The sequence below is a fragment of the Anolis sagrei genome, chromosome 2, assembly GCF_037176765.1.
Source record: "Anolis sagrei isolate rAnoSag1 chromosome 2, rAnoSag1.mat, whole genome shotgun sequence".
Taxonomy (NCBI): domain Eukaryota; kingdom Metazoa; phylum Chordata; class Lepidosauria; order Squamata; family Dactyloidae; genus Anolis; species Anolis sagrei.
Window position 1 is genome coordinate 223243358 of NC_090022.1, and position 15858 is coordinate 223259215.

Below are 15858 nucleotides of genomic sequence, written 5' to 3' on the forward strand. Positions count from 1 at the left end.
CCAGAACCAGGCACAAAGAACCAGATGGTTTCAGTACAAGCGTCGGCACACGGTACCGTACCGTACCATCCAATACCGCCAACCAGCCCGTCCCCTGCATTCTTCCCAACAAACCCACCCTCAGCAGTCTCAGCAGCAGCGCAGACAGCACCAGCAACAACGCTCTCGGTCCCGCCAGGCTTCAGGAGGCAACCAGGCCAGACGTCGCATTTGACGCCCTAATGGGCGATACCGTTTGCAGTTCCGTTACCGATGTTGTTCCCATGTCCCTCCCAATGGTACCCACCCTCATCCTTCCATCCGGCTCGACACCGTTCGGAGATCGCCTGACGAACTTTCTCCCTGCATGGGAAAATATCACCTCAGATGCATGGGTTTTAAAGATTGTCGACGAAGGCTATGCATTGGAGTTCGAAGAACTTCCACCAACGGGACAGATTGTCGATACCGAGCCATCTTCGGCAATTCTGACAGAAGTCGAGACCTTGCTTCTGAAAGGGGCCATTTCCCCTCTACCGGACTCTCAAAACCATCGAGCCTTTTTCTCCAGATACTTTACTGTCCCAAAGCCAGATGGCTCCCTCCGCCCAATCCTCGATCTCAGAGACTTAAACTCCTTCATCGAACCCCAAAAGTTCCGGATGGTGACGGTATTGTCCATACTTCCCCTCCTCAGATACGGAGATTTCTTCGCGTCCGTCGATCTCCGAGACACGTATTTCCACCTCTCAGTCAGAAAACACCACAGACGCTTCCTGGCTTTCAGGGTAGCGGGACAAACGTATGCCTTCAACGTGCTTCCGTTCGGGCTCGTGACAGCACCGAGAACTTTCACCAAATGCATGTCGGTGGTCGCAGCAGCCCTCAGAAGGGAAAAAATCCGCATTTTCCCAAACCTAGACGACTGGTTGTTGGCGGCCTGCTCCCCAGACCTCCTGCGGACCCAGGTGGCAAAGACACTTTTCCTCCTAGAAAACCTGGGCCTCCAGCTGAACGAGGAGAAATCTCAACTGGAACCCACCACTTGCATAAAGTTCATCGGCGCCATGTTTGATTCTCTCTCCCAGTCAGTGTTCCTCCCGGAGGAGAGATTCAGAGCTCTTCGTGCAGAGGCGCTCAAAGTTCGTCGATCTCGAGTGGTTCCAGCGAAACAGATGCAGGTCCTCCTCGGGCACATGGCCTCCACAGTGATGATGACACCGTTGGCGAGGCTTCGCTTCCGTCCCCTCCAGAGATGGTTCTTGGATCACTTCAACCCGATGCGGGACAGTGCCACGAAACGCTTGACGGTCCCGAAGTCGGTGAAGGACTCGCTGAGCTGGTGGATGAACCGCCAGCATGTCTGCAAGGGCATTCCATTTCACCCAGACCTTCCATCCGTCACCATCACGACGGATGTCTCGATGTTCGCATGGGGATGCCATACAGGAGACCTCTCAGTACACGATCTCTGGTCTCCGCAGGAAAGACAATGCCACATAAATTACTTGGAGTTGCTAGCGATCTTCAAAGCCCTAAGGGCATTTGCCCTTTTGGTCACCGGGAAGTCTGTCCAAATCCTTACGAACAACATGGTGGCAATGTTCTATGTGAACAAACGAACTGTATCCTGATAGCGCCGGAATGGCCACGACAACCGTGGTTCTCAGTCCTCCTCCAGCTGTCAGAGGGACGGATGAGACGCCTTCCACTTCGGCAGGATCTACTCTCCCGGGAAGAGGGTCAACTACTCCACCCCGACCTCGCTTCTCTTCATCTTTCGGCGTGGAGGATCCAGTTTTGAGGTCTCTCTGTCCAGGAGTTCTCCCGATCCTGGCCGCAGCGCACAAGCCAGCAACTAAGAAATGCTATTCGGCGTGCCTCAACCGTTTCCAGGCCTTCCTCTCCAAGAAGGGGCTAGACGATCCTCGGCCTTCGGTACCGTCAATTCTCTTGTTCTTACTGCACCTTACCGAACGGGGCCTGTCGCTGTCATCGCTTAAGTCCCATTTGGCGGCCATCTCGTGGCAGCTTCAACGGAGAGGAGAAGCCTCCTTGTTCAAGGACAGCTCGGTGAAGTCCTTCCTGCGGGGGTTCAACAACCTTCATCCCCCAGTTCGCTCTCCAACTCCTGGTTGGGACCTCGACCTCGTTCTGGCTCGGCTCGCACAGGCTCCCTTCGAACCTCTGGCGTCGATCGACCTCCAACTTCTTTCATGGAAAGTGGCCTTTCTGGTCGCGATCACCTCGGCCCGTAGGCCGTCGGAACTGGCGGCGCTAAGGGTGGACGAACCGTACTTTGTCGTCCATGAGGACAGAGCAGTTCTCCGCACAGATGTGACATTCCTGCCTAAAGTTGTATCCCCTTTCCATGTTAATGGAGACATTGTCCTTCCCTCGTTTTTTCAATCTCCCTCGACCCCGACGGAGAAAAGACTCCATAGGCTTGATGTGCGGAGAGCATTGCTATGTTACAGGGATAGAACTGCTCAATCTCGGAGGACTCAACGATTGTTTGTTGCATATGCCCATGATAAAGTGGGTTTGCCGATTACGGCACAGTGTCTTTCTCATTGGATCACCTCGACTATCGAGCTTTGTTACCAATTGGCTCGACAACAGACCATCTCGGTTGTCCAGGCTCGGTCAACCAGGGCGATGGCGACATTGACAGCCTTCCTCAAGGGGATTCCTCTGGACGCTATTTGCAGGGCGGCCATTTGGAAAAATCCCCAGACTTTTGTATCGCATTACAGACTAAATACCAGGTATACACCTGACATGGCCTTTGGAAGGGCAGTTCTGGCGTCGTGTCCGCCATAGGATCCTGCACAAGTATTGCCACATCGGTACCTATGTTAATATGTTTTTTTACCATGTCTACGGGTTGCTCGTAAAGAGCTGTTTACTGATAATGGTGAATGTTATTGCACTTGTTCGATTTGATGCCTTTCTTGATGCCTTTCTTGCCTGGCACGTAGGCAAACTTGCACTCAAGCCTTATGGGGCTCATTATGTTTACTGCCTTACAAATGTGTTTTTGCGACTACGGTCGAATGTGTTTTTGCAACCACCTCAAGTACCCTCATTGCAATGAGTGTGTTCGATAATGACTGTGTTTTGTTCACCAAGGGTCAAAAGTTTACGTAATTGTTCAAAGAATGCCTCACTTGCTGAGTGTCTTTCACTGTGAATTGGCCATTTTCATATGGCCAGGAGGATCACGTACTCCCGCAAGTTTATGCACTGTGCCCTTCTTATGAAGTGATTATGATATCTTGTTTAATGACTGTTTGCACTTAATAAAATTGTTTGGCCCTTGACTTTGATAGTCGGTTTGCCTTCTTCCCGCCTCCGGGACCTGAGCTTGCTAGTCTCCACAAGTGTGCATTCGCAGAGACCACGAAGAAAAATGGTAGGTTACATACCTGTGACCATCTTTCTTTGAGTGGTGCTCTGTGAATTCACACTAACCCGCCCAGCCTCCCCTCAGTCAAACCTCCAATTTCTCGCTGCCGTAGCGGCGTAGGAATTGTGACGGTATGCGCGGGGCGCCCTTTTATCCCCTACCGGGGCTGGGCGGGGTTACCGCCAAAACTTGAAAAGTTTAAACTATAGAAGTTTCCGTTGGAGCCCGCGCCGGCGCAGTCTCTCCACAAGTGTGAATTCGCAGAGCACCACTCGAAGAAAGATGGTCACAGGTATGTAACCTACCAATATTCATGCATGCGCGCATGCGCATGGACGCACACACAAATGTAGACAAATACAAATTCAGGCAAGTAAGAAACTGTACATATTTGCATTTGCAAGTATCTCATTTGCATTATGCCTGTAATTTACTCACTGTAAAAGCAGTAAGAGTCCTAAAAAGATACTACAGAAGGGCTTATAATCATGTAGCCTTCCAGATGTTGCTGAAGTGCAATTTTCTGCACACCTCACCAGTGGATAGTTGTGGCCAAAGTATGGCCCATGGGCCACACAGGGCCCTAAGTGCAGTGCCTGAGCCCCACCTCAAAGATTTCATAGCCTCCAGTTCCTTCCTTCATTTTGAATGAGTTAATTGTTTGGGATTATTTTATCCACAAACCAACCAAACCCCCTCAAATCTGCCCATAAATGTGAACAAGAAGAAAGGCCCAAAATGTCAACAGTAATTGATTAAATGGATGCAGCATGTGCATTGTCTTTAATAAATTATGTTATAGCCTTTTCATATTTTTTTTTTGCTCCAGAAATGGGCAAAGGCTAGTCCCTATGCCCTTCAGATTCACCTGACAACCATTTTCTACAGTGTGAATTGTCTCTTCCACAATCTTCCTTGAATGGCAATTCACCCTTTGAATGTGCTTTCAATTCTTCTTTTACTTTTTTTCCCCCACTTGAGGTCATTTCTGGGTTTGTGTTGCTGTTTTCTGTTCTTTTTTTTCTTTTGGCATTTCCACAGTGTCTAAAATGCCAAAACACTGCTCCCTGGACTGGCTGCAGTTTACACCTGCAGAACATACACCATCCTTTCAGGACACTATGCTTCTGAAAAGATAGAAATTTGCCAGGCAAGCAGAAATAAACATGTCCCCTTAAATCATAAGTTATTGCAGTCTAGCTTTCTTTTACTTTGTTTTTTCATCTAATTACCATTTTTAGCACCATTTCTGTATAAGTCATTGCTTATAAACATGAGATGTTGTGTTCTAAATCACAAATTTCTTCAGGAAGGGAAAATCTCCCTGCTTATCCACCCCATTACTTCAGGCTCCTGTTTTCTAATTTTGAAAAGCAGATTAGAACTAGGCTACAGAAATAAGCATGTTTCTCTGAGTTTAGAATAGCAACAACAATAACAACAACAACTAATAAGAACATCACCATCATCAACATTGGCTTTATGGACCAATAATGTGGTGCCAGCATACCCGTGTTGACTGTGAAAGGAGGGTTTGTGTACTGTAGTTCCCAAGCTTTGTCCTTTATTCCACTCCCTTCTGCACCTTTTCTACTTAGAGTCTTAGAATCATAGAGATGGAATAGACCTTGTGGTCCATCTAGTTCAACCTCCTGCCAAGAAGCAGGAAACTCACATTCGAAGCACCCCTGACAGATGGCCACCCAGGCTCTGTTTAAAAGCCTCCAAAGAAGGAGCCTCTACCACACTCTGGGGCAGAGGGTTCCACTACTGAACAGCTCTCACAGTCAGGATGTACTTCCTAATGTTCAGGTGGAATCTCCTTTTTTCCTGTAGTTTAAAGCTATTGTGCTGCGTCCTAGTCTCCAGGGCAGCAGAAAACAAGCTTACTTCCTCCTCCATATGACTTTTCCCTCACATATTTATACATGGCTATCATGTCTTCTCTCAGCCTTCTCTTCTTCAGGCTAAACATGTCTAGCTGTTTAAGCCGCTCCTCATAAGGCTTGTTCTCCAGAACTTGTATCCATTGAATGATAACCTTAAGCCACCTTCAAGTTTTAACCAGTGGACATACTTCTTTAAAATGCTGAAATCCTGAGAATAAGCTATGGATATGGGAAAGGCAGGGATGAGTTGGATTCAATCATCTTCCTGATACATAATAATCACATCTTTGTAGGACTGAAATGCTCCCACCATGTTTCTAGATGTAGCCCTTTCTGGAGAGCAACGCACACACCACACCTCCGGTATTTACACATTTCTTTGTTTCAGAGATGTTCTTATTATTTAAACATAAATGCTGACTGTTGTCTTTTCTCCCTCCCTCCCTATAGAGCCACATAAGTGAATGCGAAGAAGAGGTCAAACTTATTAAAAATATGTTTCTTTCTTATCAAAATTATACTGAACTGTATGATAAAAACAAGCTTCTTACAAACAAGGTATGATGTTTTGGAGTCTATCAGTTGTGAGAGAGATATAGGTCCTATGCTTTGTCTATTTAATGAAAACTATTACTGAGATGGAATGTTGATCCATTTTCTGAGGCTTGATACTTTTGAAAGTTTTTTTCCCTTGAGGATCATACCTATTCTGCTATGTTGTATCCATGAAGTGCATTTCAGTTTCTGTGCAACTTCCCAGTATATTACTATCTGAAATAAGCATTTGTGTCTGCAGTTGAATTAATTTCATTTCAAATCTCCAGGTTTTTCAGATAATTTTCTTTGTGACTTATTTTTCCCCCCAGAAACATTCTCAAATTAATTATGACTTCATTATTGAAAGAAGTTTTGCGTAAACCTGACTTTGAGGCAAGCCCTATAAACTTGTATAAAATTCTTTGGAGGGGAATCTTTCAATGACTTTGAAGCCATTTTTTATGTACCACTGAATGTCTTGGGGGAATATGACTAGTTTGCATTTGAAAATCTCCCTTTGGATTTTCAGATTTGCATAGCATTTTATTATCTGAATTAGTGTCAATTAGCAGCTTGTTTACATAGAATTAATCATGTTAATGAGATGGAAATGTAAGTGGTATACTTCTAAATTCAGTCATTAGCAATGGTTTTCTACACAGTTTCCTGGTTTGCATATGTCATTCTGACTTATAGCAACCCTAAGGCAAACCTGTCACAAGGTTTTCTAGGGCTGAGGGTGTATGGTTTGCCCCAGATCACCCAGTAGATTTCCATGGCTGACTGGGGCATCAAACCTTTTTTTCCAGTGAAACACCACACTGGCTCTTCACAAAGATTTTCCATGATTATCTGAGAAGCAAACCACCTTTTCTGTCATGAGGAATAATCTTTCTGTAAGAAAGCATTTAAGCTTAATTTATAACTGATAATGGATGCAGAGAGATTGCTTTTAAAGCAAGAATAGAAATAGGTCTGAAGTATACACCTAACAGACAAGAGTGGCCTTTTTAGCACATGGTAAAATATCTGTGAAGTCATGGGTTGTACCTGCCATGTTAATAGGATAATTAATCTTCACCAGCTTTTAATTTAATCCAAACAAGGGGAAATAGCCCCTACAACTGACTTCTGTGGCTGTTGAAGCCTCTTACTAGTCCTCCAAAATCTCATCTCCATTTAAAAAAACCCAAAACATTTTCTAATAATTCCCCCAAGCAATGAAGAAGGACCCCTCAGTAAATGAAAACAACTAAAATACACATCTGTAGGAACCTGGAATATTATAGATGATGTCACTTCATGTCACCATTTTGGTAGGGACTACAAAGAAAAATGCCAGCATTAGTCGCCTTCAGGCTTGAGATACAGCGGTATATAAGCAAAGTAAATAAATAAATAAATAAATAAATAAATAAATAAATAGGCCGTGCTGTATGGAAGTATAGCTTGTGGAGATAGTTCCCATGCAGTTGTCCACTCCTGGTCTCAGCTTTAAATGTTCTATCCAAGGTTCTGAACCTTATTTCAAAAATAGATTTGGTCCTCTGGATAGTCCATTTGAACTTCCAACAAAAATCTAAAATGGATTCACTCCCCTACTCATGTGAAAATGTTGTCATGACATCTGGATGGGCTTTGGCTACATATTCAAAAGAAATGTTCATACACTAACGACCTTGAAATCTTGTGAATACATCAAATAATGACATGTTGTTGTGCTTATAGTCTCTTCATTAGTTTGCAAAAGCACTGCTGAAATCAAAACATAAACTGGAACAATAGTAGTCATTCACAACAACAGAAGTGAATTATTCTGTATTGCTTTACATCCTTAGACCATAATGGCTCATGGTTGCCATCTTACTGATGAAGAGCTGAAAATGTTTCACCTTAGAGGAGCTGCCATTGCACATTGCCCAAATTCAAATATATCGTAAGTAAACTAACATTGTGTCTGTGCTTTTACCCTCAAGTTGCTTTCTGACTTATGGCAACCCCATTAATTTCATGTGGTGCTTTCAGGCAATGAATTTCAGAGGTGGTGTTGCCATTTCCTTCTCTGAATGGTAGCCTACAGCACCTAGCATTCCTTGATGGTCTCCAACCAAAGAACTAACTAGAGCTGATGCTAGTTAGCTTCCATGATCAGATGGGATCTGGTATATTTTATGTATTTATATAATAAGTGAATTGGTTTTTTCTAAAACTATACATGAGATACGGTTGAGTATCTTTTATCTGAAATGCTTGTGATCAAAAATGTTTTGGATTTTAGATTCTTCAATATCTGTGTTTTCATATATGTGCAGATTCTTTTACCATGCCATACAGGTTGAGTGTCCCTTATCCATAATTGGATGAGACCATAAGCGTTTTGGATTTTGGAATACCCTCATTTACATATACGTAAATAATGAGATTTCTTGAAGATGTCACCCAAGTCTTAACACAAGTTCATTTATATTCCATACACCCCTTATACACATGACTGGAAAGTAATTTAAACACAATATTTTAATAATTTTGTGAATGAACATTTTGTACACTGAACCACCAGAAAGCAAAGGAGCGAATATCTCAGCCTCCCACATGGACTTAGTTTTGGAGTATTTCTGATTCCAGAATTATGGATAAGGGATGCTCAACCGGAACTGTCTTTCTTTCTGAGTTTTAAAGTTTTCTTTGTTTCATTATGGATAGTTTCAAAGTTGAGACAATTCTGAATTGTTGTGTAGTGGCAAAAAGAGAGGGAAAATAACAGAGTCTCAAACAGTGGAAATTTAGGAAGAATACAAGTACAGAGATTATTATAATCACATTTGTATTTTGTTTACCAAGGAATAGGATATATATGTGACATTTAAATGAATGCTTTTTGTGATTTTTCTGTCTCACAGGCTTGTAGTCTCTGTTACTTGCACCATGCTTTGTGGGGTTTCAGTAAAATTCTGCCTCTATTCTCTGCACATAACTCCTTGGTTTCTTTCCATCTACTTTGTAAGGATGGGCGAAGGGGCAGAGTTTTATTAAAACTCAACTGTAGAAGGTTCCAAAGATATATCTATTCAAGCACAAGATCTATATATCTAATTTCACAAAATACCACTCAGATTAGAGTCAAAATGCAAGCACTGTGTTGAACAAGACAGAATGGCTTTAGGGTGGTCAAAGAGAACCAACACTGATGTGGGGAAGGTAACAACCAGGGAAAGAAGAAGGCAACAGAATTAGTTACAGGTGTAAGGCTGAACAAAAACTCAGGAAAAAAGTCATTTTAAAGCTTTTGTTTAGGGAATGAAGAGGTTGAACTTGCAAATTCTAGACATAAATTCTATATTCAACAAATATTAATGGTATAGAGCTTGTTAATCATGAAAATAATTTGGATAGCTTGACTAAGCTAAGAATTAGGCAGGAGGAAGGCTTCTACATATTATAGAAGTGCCATGGACATGTCATCTGTTGCATATATCAAAAGAGAACAGTGTTTTATTGGCCTGTAGGTTCCACTTTCTATTTGACTAGGAACTTATACATTTCTTGATCAGGAAATGTAGAAGTTCCTAGTCAAATCTATAAAGTGAACATTTAAAATGAAAGGGAAGAGGGCTCTTGGTAACAACTTCTTCTCCATTTCTTTCCCATTTGTCAACATCTTTTTGTGAATGTATTATAAATGTTATCCAGCATTTGAGGGAAAATTGTTATCCTTTCCTTTTCCCTTCTTCCAATCCAGACTATGTAGTGGACTTTTTAATGCAAAAAAGGTTCTGAAACATGATGTGAAACTTGGTCTTGGCACAGGTTAGTAATTTCTTTCATAACTTTTAAACACAAATTACTGTTTTAAAAGACTGAAAAAAGATAAACAGCATTCATGTTCACAAGGTGCTATATCAATGGTCAATTGCTTTTTGCTCCAAATGTTTCCAAACTGGATTCAAAAGGTAGAGGGCATTTGTCCTATGCTTTGAAGCTTGGGCACTCTTAGAGGTGAAAAATATTATCACCTCTATTTTTGCAATTTTTTTCAAAATAATTTTTGACCCCAAATAATAAAAAAAATGACCTCTAGGGGTGTGTGGGGCCAATTTCCACCACATACATTCTTGGACTATTTAGATCCAAGAGAAGCCTTTCATCTGCTTCTGCTCAAAAGGAAGTTCAGGGCTAGACTTGGGCCCAGATCTGTTTGACTGAAAGAGATTTGTAATATTTGGTGGTCTGTTTCATGTAAGCCCCTGAAAACAGAGTAGGGAGGAGGGAATCTAAAAGCTGGGCAAAACGGATCAAGAGAGCCGAATTTATCAGTTACTAGAGAGGATGAGAGTTAAGTCTGCCGTGGGGTTCTTAGAGAAGATGGGATTACCTGCAGCGTCTTTTCTCCCTCCTCAGCAGTGAAGTGTCAATTTCCTTTGGAAACATTTCCTAGTCTCCTCCTTCAGAGAGGGCCCTGTTGGGAACTTGCTTTCCCAGCAGCACTTGCATGAGGTGGGCACTTAAAAGTTTCTGAGTTCCTCTCAGAGCATGATGGGAGTTGAAGTTTCTCTCTCTCTCTGTTATCTAATAAAAGACGTGGTTGTGTCCATTCTCTGATTGGCTGAGAATAGACATAAACAGTGACTACAATTCCCAGAAGCCTCTCTTGTGGTTTGTCTTATTTTTTAAAAAATGTTATGGTAAAATTTTTAAAACAATTCTAAAAAATCAATAGATTGGTGTATTGTGTATTGACAGACCTGCAGTTGTAAATGGGGTCTAAAACTGAGATAGGATTCATGCAGATGGGCCTTAATATGACTGAGGATTGAGCTGAATCTTTGCCGAATGAAAACAGCAACACCCCTCCCAATTCGGGTAACTTCCAAGTAAACAGAATGAGGGGTTAGCCAAAAACGGACAACAAAATTGCATGTCTTTTGGGCAAATTGCATGAATCTATTCAGGACCTTTGTCTGCTTCTAGAGAACGGACTGTTAGGAATATTTGTTAAAAACATTGGGATATGAAAACTTTTGTGTATGTTTCCTCTTGGGCACTCACTTTAATACACATAAAACAATCTGAAATACAATTAAACATTTTAACAAACAGATTGAAAACCAGAGGTTGGAGAAATAAACTTTAAAAGCTATTTCTAGAAAAATATCAGTACCCAGAGTTAAAATTTCTAGTGATAGCATGCCGGGAGTTAGAGAGCATGGGCACCTGTTGGTAGGTATGATTCCCATCAAAATAGATCTGCTTGTTTATTGGCCCAAAGATATCAGTGAAGGAGGCTAATGGCTTATCTATTGGGGGGGAAGTACCAAACTGAGAACTAGCTGAATTCTAATGATGTTGTCACGGAATTTGAATGTCTGGCAGTGCAGCTTATATCCAGGTGTTCTTGCTTCCTCATAAAGCAAAAGACCCAGACCAAAGGTGTCATTCTTTAGCTATAGAAATCTATCCAGGAGTTGGCAGCAGTTGGCAGAAGGATTCCTCATAGAAGGAACATGCTCTAGTAACATATCAACGTGATTATAATAGCCTGCATATTTGATCAAAGTCATGTTTTCACCCAGTGAATATTTTCTTGTTTACTGATTTGAAATATTACAGATGTTGCTGGTGGGCACTCATCATCCATGCTTGATGCTATCAGAAATGCAATTATGGTTTCTAATATACTTCATATTACTCGAGAAAATGAGGGAGGCTTAACTCTGAAGGAAGTTTTTCGACTAGCCACCCTTGGAGGAAGTAAAGGTAATGAAGCTCTTTAAAAAATATTTATCACTTAGTTGTTGTTTACTCAAGAAATTCCTTGTACAAAATTAGAGCTAAAATAAATATAAGAAAGGCATACTTGCAGTCATCATCTTAAATAATGAAATTTCCTGATCTGATTCTTGGAATTAGCCCCAAATAAATTTTCTATTTTGGAAAGAAAACTTCAGATTTTGCTGATAGCATGTCTATTTTAGGGGGGAAATAATCACAAGCTCTTATCGGCTTCAGGACATTTTCTGACTCTGATGAGAAGTGCATGACACTGAGGGTGGGAATTGAGTTTGGGATCAGTTGGGGTATAATTTACAATCCTTGATTCCCGATAAGAATTACATTGTCGCCTACTTGCCCACAAACATTTACTGCCAACCAGAGAACATAATTTTTGCATCACTCCATCATTGTTCAACAAAACATTATAGTGGGGTTTTTTTCATCCCAATAACTTAGTTGTTGGGACAACTAAGTCATAAAAAGGAACAGATTTACTGGCATACTTTTACTCTACTTTTGAAAATTGTTTTAAGAAAGCTTGTATAGCACCTAGCAAATGGCCAAAATTTGGGGACATTATTTATGACTGTTCAAGTGACAATGCTATGAAATGCCTATATTTTAAGAATCTATGCCAATTCTGCAATGAAATGTGACTCATGTGGAATAAATTGCCCCAAGGAATTAAAAGGGCTTTTGGAATAATGCTATAAAATATTTTCTATACAAATGCCCAGTTTAGTTTTTTTTCTTTTCTTTTTCTAGTCTATTCTTTTTCTTCTTCTAAGTCATTTTGATACACTGTTGGTCTCATATCACCCTCTTGTGTTTTAAATGGGAATTGCATCAAAGACATCAGTGAATAATATACCACTAGGATTGGGGTTTAACAAAATGTGGATCCCTACTTGGCCATGGAAACATACTAGATGACCTTGGCTAAGTCACACTTTCTCAGCTTCAGAGAAAGTCAAAACTGAAGAATTTTGACAGGAAAACCATGTTATAAGTTCATGCATAAATTCACACAACCAACAACAATAATTGTTCTTCACAGAAGTGTGCAATCCTGGTTCTTTATTATTACTTGAGTTCCAATTGTCATACTTTCAGGAAATTAAGTCATTTCTACATGTTTTAGCATTGTTCTCAAAGGGATTCCTCCAGAAATAACTTTGCTATGTTCTGCTTTCAATTGCTTTCAACTGTTCAGAAAGAAACATGATGTATTGTGGTGTGGTGATAAAATAAATACAAGAAAAGTTTGTAAATAGCCTTGCAGAATTTCATACTTGCATCTGCTTGAACCCCAGTTTACTAGCATATAGAATTTGGGTCTCTGAAAGAAAAAGCAATATTGTTTATTATTTGACTTTGTTTCACAGCTCTAGGATTAGATACTATAACTGGAAACTTTGAGGTTGGCAAAGAATTTGATGCACTGCTAATCAACTCCAAAGCTTCAGATAGTCCTTTTGATTTGTTCGCTGCTGATTCTTCTGAGGTAATTACATAACGGGTCATGGAAATAAGTTGCTTATATATGGAGAAGCCACTTTTGTCTATACCATGTACAAAGCTACTTTTGGCTATTTTGTGTTACTACTCAAGATAGAGAAAGCAATAAGATAAATAAGGAGAGTCTTGACTTTATTGATGGGGTAATCATCTCACTGAATTAGAAATGAGAAAATAAATACATTACATTGTTTCAGGAGACATTTAGCATGGAGAAATTAAATGAACTCAAAATATTCCTATGGGGAATTTAGGATAAGAACCTGAATCAGTACATGTTATACACAGTATTCTTTCCAAGCTTAGAATTGCATTTTGGTTAATAGCCCTTACTTTGGGAAGTAAAGGAATGGAAGTGATAGAATGGAAAAATAGCAATATCCACTGAAAAGTATTTGTAGCAGAAGGTTATTTTTTGCAATGCTACAACTTTCCAAAATGCTGACAATTAAAAGTAAGAAGTAAGGCAAATAGCCATCTTAGATCTGGACTCTTTTTGAAATATTGATTTGCTTAGTGGTTTAGACTACTGTTAGTGTTTTCTTGGCTTCTTTTATTAGCAAGGAGGATCAACTTTTTTAATATTTTTTTTCATATTTTTAGGATATTATCCAGAAATTCCTGTATCTGGGTATGTATCAATACTTGTTATGTAGATATTTTGATATTATTTCAAAACACCTGTCTTCTACAAATACATGAATCATAGTATCACAGAATTATAGAGTTGGCATCAGTTCCAAAACCCAAGTAGATAGTAGCCCAGACTCTTTTTAAAGACATCCAAAGTTGATCCCATCCACTCCCAAACAATTGGTTCCATTGTTGGACTGCTCTCACTGTCAAGACATTCCCTCTAATGTTCAATCAAAATCTACCTTTCTGTGATTTGAACTCATTATATCATGTTCTGCCCTCCAAAGGAGCAGAGAACAAGCCTGCACCCTCCTCTTCATGGAAGCTCTTGAAGTATTTATAGAGTGCAATCAATTCATCCCTCAATTTCCTCTTCACCAGGATTAATGTGCCCCCCCTCCTTCAAACTCTCATTGTTTTGGGTTTTTGTAGGTTTTCAGGCTATATGCCAAGTTCTAGAGGCAATCTCCCCTGACGTTTCACCTGCATCTATGGCAAGCATCCTTGGAAATAGTGAAGTCTGTTGGAACTAGGAAAATTGGGTTTATATATCTGTTGGAGCTAGGTGTGAATGTCTCAACTGACCACCTTAATTAGCATTTGATGGCCTGGCAGTTTTTGTCCATCAAATGCTAATTTTTGGCCATCAAATTCTAACTTAGAAGTGAGAGCAGTTCTCTAGAAGAAACCTAATCAGCATAGAATATGGTAGTAATATTCTTTCCCTCGAGTTGGAAGCTGTGCTTCTATTCATTTAGGTCAAGACAACATTTGGCTTCTATGCTGCAGCATCATACTGTTGGTTCATGTTCAGTTTATAAGTGTCTCATGTGTAATACTGCCTAGCCATCCTATACACATGCACTTGGGGGTTTTTGTGGCCTAAATAAAGACTTCTGCATTTCTCCCTGTAGAATTTCATTGTATTAATTTTAGGACAATTTTCTAGTTCATTAAGGTCATTTTGAATTCTGTTCCTATTTCCAATGTGTTCACCACCTCTTCCAGTTTTGTATCATCTTCAGATTTGACAAGGGTCCCCTCCCATCATATACATTATTAATAAAAAAATACTGAAGACCATTAGCCCTAGGACATGACCATGTGGAACTCCACTTGAAGCTTACTTCTAATTTGAAGCACAGCCATTGATTGCAATTCTTTGAGCACATTTCCAACTAATTATGGAACAAGTAACTCTGCACGTATGCCAGCAGGTTCCTTCAATACTCTGGGATACAGTTCATCCAAGCCTGAAGTTTTGAAGTAATTTAGATTATCTAGGTCAGTGGTTCTCAACCTGCGGGTTCCCAGATGTTTTGGCCTACAACTCCCAGAAATCCCAGCTAGTTTACCAGCTGTTATGATTTTTGGCAGTGGAAGGCCAAACATCTGGGGACCCACAGGTTGAGAACCACTGATCTAGGTCATGCTTGACAAACTTCTCATTAATCTTAGTGTGGTTTCTGTTGATATATGGGAGCATAGTTCTCTAGTTGCACATGAAAATTTTTGTTTATAGCTGTGGACTATAAAGGTCAGTGCAGGGATATACTTGCTCATGAATAGGTTGCCCAGTGGTTTTCCCTGCATTTTGAGAAAGCTCACTTACCCATAAGGGTGAATATAGCACTGAATGAAACATGCAGAATAATCACAGGAGGTTTCAAACTTACACCTGTTGATAGACTCTATAAGCTGGCTGGCATTGCCCCTGCCCCCGATTTGAGATGGGAAGTTGATGCTAACTGTGAGAGAAATAAGGTTGAACACTGTGAAAGCCACCCACTACATAGTTATCAGCCTCCTCTCAGTAGACTCAAATCAAGGGAAAGCTTCATGAGAACCACCACTCCTCTTAATGTTCCCCCAGTAACAGCAAGAGTATCCCTCTGGGAAGCTAAACCAGGAAATCCCAATTGCATGCCCCCCCCCCCCACAAGGGTCTTCCTCCAGAGGCAAACCAAGAATGGTTAACTTGAAAGTCCCTGAACAAACACAGAAGTGGAGTGGGCAAATCAAAAGGCAAAATGGCACTACCTAGAAGAATTCTCCACCTTGTGTGACTGTGGAGTAGAACAAACAACTCTGCATCTGCATGCTTGCCTACAATGCCCT

At 40.8% G+C, this 15858-nt stretch overlaps 1 protein-coding gene across 2 annotated transcripts in view; it reads left to right on the plus strand.

Moving 5' to 3' along the window:
• The window catches only part of GDA (guanine deaminase), a 61374-nt gene that overhangs the window by 37583 nt on the left and 7933 nt on the right, over positions 1–15858 (plus strand). For both annotated transcript variants that reach the window (XM_060762201.2, XM_060762202.2), the window contains 6 exons: positions 5728–5835; positions 7653–7750; positions 9554–9621; positions 11422–11568; positions 12972–13090; positions 13708–13735. In XM_060762201.2, coding sequence (XP_060618184.2) covers positions 5728–5835; positions 7653–7750; positions 9554–9621; positions 11422–11568; positions 12972–13090; positions 13708–13735 — 568 coding nt within the window. The remainder of the gene's footprint in view (positions 1–5727; positions 5836–7652; positions 7751–9553; positions 9622–11421; positions 11569–12971; positions 13091–13707; positions 13736–15858) is intronic.